At 42.5% G+C, this 9,294-nt stretch overlaps 3 protein-coding genes and 2 non-coding genes across 7 annotated transcripts; all 5 read right to left on the bottom strand.

Annotated features, from left to right (window-relative positions):
* Positions 1-580: 580 nt before the first annotated feature.
* BDBG_03925 (uncharacterized protein) lies at positions 581-1,324 on the bottom strand (the record flags this gene model as incomplete). Its single annotated transcript, XM_002625820.1, has 1 exon — positions 581-1,324. One exon carries the CDS (start codon positions 1,322-1,324, stop codon positions 581-583), a length of 744 nt encoding a protein of 247 aa, XP_002625866.1.
* Positions 1,325-2,133: 809 nt separating this feature from the next.
* On the bottom strand, positions 2,134-2,205 carry BDBG_16915. The gene has a single exon. It is a non-coding gene; the product is annotated as a tRNA-Glu (tRNA).
* Positions 2,206-2,989: 784 nt separating this feature from the next.
* Positions 2,990-3,316, bottom strand: BDBG_03926 (uncharacterized protein; the record flags this gene model as incomplete). Its single annotated transcript, XM_002625821.1, has 1 exon — positions 2,990-3,316. The coding sequence occupies one exon, from the start codon at positions 3,314-3,316 to the stop codon at positions 2,990-2,992; it is 327 nt and encodes a 108-aa protein (XP_002625867.1).
* Positions 3,317-3,341: 25 nt separating this feature from the next.
* Positions 3,342-4,776, bottom strand: BDBG_03927. Of its 3 annotated transcripts, none has more exons than XM_031721465.1 (3): positions 3,879-4,776; positions 3,502-3,732; positions 3,342-3,364 (listed from the first exon to the last, which is right to left on the bottom strand). In XM_031721465.1, exon 1 carries the CDS (start codon positions 4,757-4,759, stop codon positions 4,433-4,435), a length of 327 nt encoding a protein of 108 aa, XP_031578024.1. In that variant the 5' UTR covers positions 4,760-4,776; the 3' UTR covers positions 3,342-3,364; positions 3,502-3,732; positions 3,879-4,432. The 3 variants fall into 3 exon arrangements, with proteins under 3 accessions (XP_031578024.1, XP_031578023.1, XP_031578022.1); XM_031721464.1 differs by having other exon boundaries at positions 3,502-3,751; XM_031721463.1 differs by having other exon boundaries at positions 3,502-4,776.
* A 572-nt stretch (positions 4,777-5,348) lies between these two features.
* Positions 5,349-5,420, bottom strand: BDBG_16916. Its single transcript has one exon. It is a non-coding gene; the product is annotated as a tRNA-Glu (tRNA).
* Positions 5,421-9,294: the final 3,874 nt, after the last annotated feature.

The following is a 9,294-nucleotide window of genomic DNA, read 5'->3' on the forward strand; positions in this document are numbered from 1 at the left end:
TGGTAAGAATCCGAAGGCTCAAAATCGGAATTTGGATTGAGCATGAACGTGATTGTGCATGCTCCGTGTTTCAAGCATAGACTACTCCCCGTCAAATCGAACACGAAAATGTCAATCACTCTAGGATGCAAAACGGAGTGGCATACATTCCAGGATCAAATGGTTTGAGAGCAACTTGATGGACAACTGCCAACAAGATTCATGCCGTAGTGGGAAATACTTGGACAGGAGTCACAGCAACATGACACTTCGCTACAACATGTTTTTTGGAAGATAAAGCAGCCTGAAACATGCCTTTTCACCTGTGGATTTTTGTGAAATGGTTTTACTAATTGGACAGAACACTGGAATGACATATCTCTTGTCCATAAAATATACCACCTTCTGAGGTACTTCTTCGCCAATATGGCCCAGCTGATAAGGCAGCTTCCCCAAACGCCGGATCGGAATGCCACTAACATGACCCCCTTTCAGCCCCCTCAAACCTGAACTCCACCCCTATTTCCCTGGTACATTTCGAACCGTGCTTCACAAATCAACCGAGCAATGATCGTTACTACATTCACTATTAACGCGGCTATTACTCCGAATCAGCCACCTTCGACTTTCCACCCTCCTTCCCCTCCTCCCCCCTCTCATCATGACCAGGCCGCGAGAATACAGCGCCAAACAACGAAAGGACACTATTAGTCCGGAGCACCATGCAATAGAACAGCGTCAGCGCCGTAACGACAATCTCCTCCCTCACCGCGTCGCTGACGGCGCCCGTGTCGCGGACGCCAGGGATATTCGATCCCAGAAAAGTGATGGTCCCGATCTTCTTGACCGCCCAGATATTTGCCGAAAACTTCGCCACGGGCATCTGCTTCTCGTCGAGGCAGATATAATCCCAGGTCTTGAGGCCGCAGGAGCCGGTCCAGGTCAAGCACGCGGGCTCAGCGCCGCCGTTGGTGGCGAAGGTGTGTGAGCGGTACATGTATTCTGTCTTGAAGCGCTTGAGTGCCTTGAGGGTGGTGGAGCGCCCGCGAATCTCGCATTCGGCATCGATGGAGAAAGTGTGGAGACTGCCTGTGGCAAAAGCCGTGTTGTCTGCGGCCGACTTGAAGGTGAGATGCGGTTTGGTGACTTTGTGATGGACGATGTAGATGGGGGATGATGCTTGCGGGTCGTCTTTGTTGGTGATGAGGCTTTTGAATCGTCGCCAGGAAAAGTCGACTTGCAGTGTGAGATCTTCTGCTATGTTCTGATGGTGATGTTGCAGGGGTTGGGGGGGTTCGGGGGAGGCTCCCCTATTGTCATCTTGGGATGGTTCGAGTGTTGACATTTTATTTTCCGAGTTTACTCGTGTCTGATTTTGACCTTGCACCTCGCCCTTCACGGCTAGAGAGCTTCTTGAACGAACCAAGTCAAGCCGTATATATGTTTTTTGTTTTTTGGAGGAATTGTAAACGTTGTAGATAACACGCAATGTATCAACCAATTGAGGAAGGATAGATCGGGCCAATTACAGCTAATCAGTATACTGTTCAACTATCAATGACTAGAGAAAGTTGAATTATTTTCGATATAGAAATAAATATTTTACGGAGAACGAAGAGTCTTTTATAACCCATTATTGATCCTAAAAGTATTTACTACGGACTGGGAAGAGGGGATTGATTCTTTTTCTTTCCTATCCGCCGCCTTCAAATACGCGCATTCAGCTGCAGTAGTAGTGTTGTTGTGGAACATCACGTTCGCCTTGCGGAACACAAGGCAAGGCGTCTTTTGAGAAAATGCCTACCCTACCATACATAACCAGAACCAGCGAAATCTATCTCGAATAAAAAGTCAAAAGAATAGTTAATAAGAATGGAAAAGAATGAGTCATCCAGTGCGCATGCACAGCCGATATTTTGACAAGAGATCACAATATAAAGGTAGTTAGTTACAAGCGATGACAGTAAGTAACTCAATGAATCCCCGAAATGAAAAAAGGGAAGAAAAAGGAGAACGAACTATAGGCACCGCATCTGTCGCAGTGGCCTTTGTTGTTTTGCATCTTGTATGTAAATGCTCGAGTTAGAGAGGAAAAAAAAAAAAAAGAAAAAAAAAAAAGAAAAAAAAAAAGAACGAAAAAGAACTAACTAAACTCTCCCTAGCAGGGAATCGAACCCTGGGCTGCTGTGTGAAAGACAGCGATGTTAGCCACTACACCACTAGGGACGGCTTACGTGCCGAAGTCAGACCCCCAGCTCCTACAGAAACGAAAACACTATCCAACTGTAATCATGTCTCATAATTTTTCCAACATTTTATATATCACTTCTCTATCTAATAGAACGAAATCTGTGAGAAGAATTTAATAAGCGCATTTACGTGTCATGTGACACTATAACTTCAACTAATTAATATGCATCAAACTACTTTGAGACTAGTGCAATTTGCCTGGAAGTCGCAAAAGTTCAGCCCAAGCTCGCGGGATGGAAGCGCTTACGCCGCTTAGTATAGGCGCCCGCGAGCTTGGGACCCGGACCGGGACTTCATCGTAATAATGCGTAATAATGTACTCTGTACACACAGTACGGTACATGTACTCAAAAAGTCTCAGTGCATTGATTGATTTGATTATGTATAGCGTATGCTAAAGTTACCTGACTGGATTTGAGGTATGTTCAGTGTGCCTCACCCTGACTACATGGATGTAAAGATACCTTTTTATTTACTCAAGAGCGAGCTATCTACCTCTATGTCGAAGGAGCATGTTGTATCAATTTTATTTATATACACGGGATGGAGGACCGGTCTTATCTAGTATTGTGATAACAACAACAAGAGACAAACAAGTCTCTTTTTCTCCGCTTACCCACGCCATCGACTGAACACTTCTGTGCATATACAACCCGCCAAACCAAACTTTTGCTTCTCCAACCAAAGGGGGCACAGTACCAAACAAAATAAAGCACCACCCTCTCCCAACACTCTCGAGACGATCCCCGTCTCTTTGTATCTAACCCTTCCTATACCAGCAAGAATGCGGATAGAAGAAGGTCCCGCAGAAAATTTGGCTAAAATCTGACACCCTACGTGAGCAATCTTGATCCCTCCTACAATCCCAATCGGTGTAGCAAACCAAGCCCGGAGCGCACCAGTCTCGCCGGGGAGGGTGTGGGCCATCCTCGTCCGGCAGCGCATTCGGTGGTGCATTCGGTGGTGCACTCGATGGCGCATTCGGTCCCGCGTTCAATCCCGGTCCCGTATCAACAGCTGCGCCCATCACGACTGGGGCGAGCATGGATGTTCCGAACAGGGTGAGGGTGAGAGCGAGCAGCTTCATGTTTGACGCGGCTTTTCTTTTCGGCCTTTTATTCGAGGAGGGAGAGGTCTTTATGTTTTCATAGGTAAGAAGAGGATTTTAGGGTATAGGAACAGGTGCCTTGGGTTGGAGTTTCGATTGATTAAAAAAATTAAAACAAACTCCCCGGGGGGGGGGGGGGGGGGGTGGAAGGGAGCATATTATACCACGTAACATCCGTTGTGGGGAAGCGAGGATAACCCGCCCTTCCCGAGATCAGATAGCTCGAACTTTAGGTGCATCGACATGTGGCAGGCATTGCGTCGTCACTCCGCATCTCAAAGCAATATTGTTTCACTTACCCGGAATTTCCTCCGATGCTATCAACTATCGATACAGCGTCCGTGGCAAATCACGCTGAGGCTATTTGCCGATTGCCGGGCGTGTCTTTGTAGTTGCTTGCGTCAACAAAGTTTACTTACATCTAGATGTAAGTTTAGGCAGGCCAATAACTCTTAACGCGTATTTGAGCATTCGGGACATGGGTAGGGTAGCCCTTAAGGGATTGCTCAAAGAAAAGAAAGAAAGATATACGATAGCATACAAAACTGTTTCATCAAAGTCTAGATGAATGTGTCCCAATTGGCCGCTTTTCGTACAGCCAAACCTTGACGAAAAAAAAAAAAAAAAAAAAAAAAAAAAAAAAAAAAATCACGCAGCATTTTGCGGTGCTGTACAATGACTGGTAAGTTAACCTCTCTCGGGTACCTATGTATGTAGATTAGATATTGATAAGCAATTTGAACGACACCCCATCATTTAACTAGTTACCTACCACAAGCCATGCTTGCTGGTTCATGATGAAAGTCAAAATCCAATCTGATAATCGGTGCCGAGCCTCTCTTGCTGCGCTCCAGGGCACCGAACACGTATCCTAGGTTCATCTTCGGCCCGATGCCATGTGTTTGAAAGGGCGGCCATGTTAAGCAACGTAACGGTTCTTCAAACCCAAATCGTAGGGCTTCCATGGACCACGGATGGTTTCGACCGAGCGGCTATAGTACCCTAAGGTTGTATAACTGACATAGTTACTTCTACTACTCGATCCCAGGAATGTGGGGTAGCTATTTTATAAGGTATCATCTGCCCTGAAACAAATTAATTCTTGCCCCGCAAAGAAAGAACTCTCGACTCTTCGCATGCCATGCCCATTTGACCGTGGACGGTGGGACGAGGGCCGATCTTGTGTGCAAGGCGTTTCCGAAGCCTTCCGGCAGACAGCTGCGGCTGGGGTAATAAACATAGAATATTATTGAGTGAGACCTGTTGCTGATATTTTCGCGCATCCCTCATGTTCATGAAGAGAACACCATCACGGTTGATTACACCGTGGAGCTCTTTTCTCAGGACCTGGTTCATAGCTATGTCGCTCCCCAATCCAGAAAACTCGTGTGCACTGGCTGAGGGGATGTTGCTGCCCCCCATTTCACAGGCAAGGAGAGACTCAATAATTATAATAATAATAATAATGCATGAATGCATGAGAGAACCATCTCTATCCATTTTTTTTGCAGGCAAGCAAGCAAGCTCACATATCAGATTCTTTAATAAAAGCCCGAGAATGTGGGTTGGGTTGGGGCGGGGCTTCGGGCGGGGCTTCGGGCGGGCCAGTTCGACGCCAGTTCCGATTGGTTGATCGGTTTGTTCGTGTGGCGATCGGTAACTAGGTTTAACAACAGCTATCCATGGAATGTTCTTCTCAAACACATCGAAGGAGGTTATGAGATTTTCATTTTTTGATAAGGTTCTTTTCAGGTACATGTACTTTCCCGTATTCCCAGTCGTGTGTAGCTCCGAGCGGGACCTTGGTCTGCCCGTCGTGGTGGTTGGGTGGAGTGGGATTATCAGTTGCAATATGTAATACCCCGTAATAATAATGAGTTCGAAATCAGACACATGTACTCCGTATAGTTTTGCACGATGCACGCACAGGAGATAGATAATACATTTGAAGGCGCGAGAAAGAATAAAGTATATTAAAAAAATATAAAAAATAAAAAATAAAAAAGAGCATCTCCCTAGCAGGGAATCGAACCCTGGGCTGCTGTGTGAAAGACAGCGATGTTAGCCACTACACCACTAGGGACGGTATTCATGAGTGGGCTCCGGCTCTCGTGACCATACAAGTAACCAAGATATGTCGGCATAGATACCAGCAAGGAGGAACGAACATACATAACTAGCGGGCAAGCGAAGGATTCAAAGGATCCCAGCACATTAATAGATTTTTTACCAGGAGCTTTCCTCGGAGGTGATTGTATTCATGCAAGCGTACTCCGCTAACTTATCATAGCGTCGCCAGGAAAGGAGAAGCGCCGTACTCCGTACTCCGTACCATGAGCACCAACCGAGCACCAAAAATAGCCACTACCTTAACTACCCTTCAAGGAGAGCAGAAATGAAAGGGTACATAGAGAGAGGAAACAACCGTTGATAATCTCCGGGAAAGTTTCCGGGAGTTAGATCAGTTATTATTATTATGTATGTACCACCAGCCTCTTCTTTTTAAACTACATACCATACCACCCTAGTAACTCCTCCCAAGCGATGACAGCATCCAGCCAGACCAGGGTAGGGTAGGGCAGGGCAGGATTTTGTTATTGCTTGACTCCTCTTTTCTTTCTTTACCCCTGAGTGACTGACTGGGAGTGGATGGACTGGACTGGACTGGCCCTGGTCTGAACTGTTGATTTTTAGTGGCAGGGAGGCATGGTCTCGATAGGCCTAAAATGTCATGGGCTGCTTTGCTTGTGTCTTCTCTTGTTTTCGCTTTTTTCCTCCTCTCCTTCCCAAGGGACATCGTATATGGATAGATACATTCAGGAGACGCAAGTTCATGGATTCATGTTTCCAATCCTCAGTGGGACTTCTGTTTCGCTGTCTATGGCTGCGTAGATTGATGTATAAGTTAGTCCATCCCAACTTACACGGGTCCTCAGTTTGTAGTAGTAACTAGTTAGAATTATTAGTTAAGTTAGCATCGGACATTGATTCAGCCTCATGTGGGAACCTGGTCAGGAGTGAAATAATGAATACGGACGAGATACAAAAAACATAACTTAAGGTACCGGGTTACAAATAATGGGAAACATGGGAAGTGTTCTTGTGATAATATAATAATATAATATATAGTAATATAGTAATATCACTCAAAAGAAGAACAGACCTGACGGAATGAATGATAGATAATCATGGCTTTGCCTTCCTTCAACTCCGTGAGTTGTATAAACTAGAAATGGTAGAATAGAATGGGATTGATTATTTATGGCCCTCGAGCAACATTGTACGGATGTCTGGCGATAGCGGCGATCATATATGAAAAACTGATGTCCAGACTCTAGACCCAATACCCTCTAGTTAATAATAATAATAATAATCATCATCCAGGCCACGAATTGAATTGACACAGGAGGACGGAGTAAGTTAAAGGTGTAACAATGGAAGGGGTGGAGGTATTTATGTACTGTACTTGCATATTTCTTTTTCACAGAAAAGTTGGCGAACAGACAGTCTGTAGTTGGTTGGTTGGTTGGTTGGTTGCATGTTGCTGTTTTCTGCCCTCTTTTTTGCCTCCGCATGTCGATTTTATCTTTTTCTCTTTTTCTCTTTCTTTTTCTAGTCCTTTTGATGCTTGATGATTCATGCTTGTGCTTTGCCTGGTTCTGTGACCTGGATGGTTGCATATTATTACCTTACCTGCATCGTAAAAGATACCGTCACGTTGGACAAGCTTTGACAAAGGTTGTTGCAGGGAGGGAGAAAAAGAAAAAAAAAAAAGAAAAAAAAAAAGAAAAAGAAAAACACCTCCCGACGACGACGACGAGAACTAAATAATAATAATAGATCATAATAGATCATAAATCCTGATCCTTCTCCCGCCCGCCAGCGTCTCCTTCCCAGTTGCTAGTAATAGTCAGCTACTAATATAATAACTAACTAAGTTATTGACATTTTTATTTGCGGAGCGAAGCGAAGCAAATATATGATGAAAACCCTGGTCATTAAAAGTGGAGAATTTCCTTTTTGGGGTTCTTGGCGCGAATACAGCCCACTGATTGATGTAGAATTAAGTGAAGCACAATCCCATGACATTGCACTATGACTTCTTCTACACACTCACAACGCGTTCATCTTTCATCTCATCAATCATATCATCAACCATATCATCTACTCTGTATAGATTCTTGAATAATAGATCATGCATCTCATCAACTACCTACTCTGTACAGATTCTTGAATACAGATTCTTGAATAATTGATCATGCATCTTATTAACTATCTACTCTGTACAGATTCTTGAATAGATAATGCATCTGATCAATCATCTCTCATAGATTCTCAAGAATGAATAACATGTCAAAAGCCTGCATTCACTGCTTGTGAAACCAGTCTCTTGATCAATTCATTTCTTTACAGTGTTCTACTACTTCTACAGCTGTCTGTCTTCAATGCTGCACTTAGAGAACTCAGATATTATAATCTTCTCTCATTACATCTTTTCTATCACTGATTATCTCTTTACACTGTGTAGAACTGTAAATGAACACATGCAGTGAAACCAGATTCTTCTACAGTCACAGATTCTGTGATAAATGAGCCTGAACTTCTCTCATCATCTCAGACACATCAACACTTCATGTAATTAACAGCAGTCTCTCAAGTCTATAAACAGTCTATTGAAATAGACATGTTATCTGAGATTAAGTTTTATTATCATGAGATTCATAGTTCTGATGCATCTTCATTGACAGCAGTCTGTAAAAAGAAAACTGTTATTCAAAGAGCTCACTGTGTTATCAGATATCATAGAGAACATCTCTCATTAACTTCATTCTTAACTCAATTGAGAAAACAGCTGCAGCTGTTATCTTTGATAATTAATTCATCTCTCAGTTCTGTAGATCTCTCTTCAGCCTTTCATCAATTATCTGTGTCACTCTTCAACTCATTCTCAAGTCAATCTCATTTCATTTTTACAGGCATGCTTCTGCTGCAGACACCTTTTACATCATTTTTCTTACTCTTAACTTCTCAAAGCTCTGTTTCTCAGAGCCCTGCAGATCTGTTCATTAATTGACTTAATAGAAGAGTTAGTAGTCTCTTGATATCTCAGCATTCTACATGATCTGAAAGCTCAATTAACACATTAAATATAGAAGCTCTCACAATTCTTCAGAAATATGATCAGTTACAGGCTGTAATTGTCTCAGACTCTTCAATGAATTCTCAGAGTTCTACTTATCTTACAGATTCAGCTGTTAATTCTGATAATTAACAGTATATGCAGGAATTTCATCATGCACTTGAAGATTTACAGATGAAGATCTGTAGCTGTTGTCAAATTTGCTGATTCAGAATGAATCTTCAAGATAATATTTATACTCATTGTTATACTGTTGATTCAAGACAGCTGTCTGATAAGTCATTTTTATTCTCTTAAGAGAATAACCTTGATCTCAGTGATCTTGATTCAGATCTCTCTGTTCTCAGTCAGATTGAAGAGATGTTAATTTCACACATGCATGTCTTCATTAAGGTTCATCAAGTCAGAGAACATCAGTATAAGTATAAAGATTATATTATTAGCTTTCTTAGAGATACTGACTGTGTTTATAACACTCTCTCACTTCTTTCTAAGAATCTTGATATTATTATATTAAAGTCTTCAAATTCAAATGCAGATTCTCACTTACAATATCAGTTTCACTGAGATTTCATGGTTCACAAAGAAGCTGTTGCTCAATGATTAATCTATCTCTGTAAAAACCATTTCAGTTATCAGGACATTGTGATTGATAAAGAGGCTTGAAATCAGTTATCTGAAAATGAAGATGTCTCTGATCAGATTCCTTTTCATGAGCTTGATAAGCAAGAATTAACAGTTATTGAGAATGAGAATCATTTAAATCTTGATAACTTGAATATCTCATCTGAATACTCTGATATTTCAGATCTTTTAA

This window comes from Blastomyces gilchristii (assembly GCF_000003855.2).
Source record: "Blastomyces gilchristii SLH14081 genomic scaffold supercont1.6, whole genome shotgun sequence".
Classification (NCBI taxonomy): Eukaryota; Fungi; Ascomycota; class Eurotiomycetes; order Onygenales; family Ajellomycetaceae; genus Blastomyces; species Blastomyces gilchristii.

What these genes read in the sequence shown, in the direction of transcription:
- BDBG_03927 (XM_031721465.1), bottom strand. Translation starts at nt 4,759, where the DNA reads ATGGGGGGCAGCAACATCCCCTCAGCCAGTGCACACGAGTTTTCTGGA.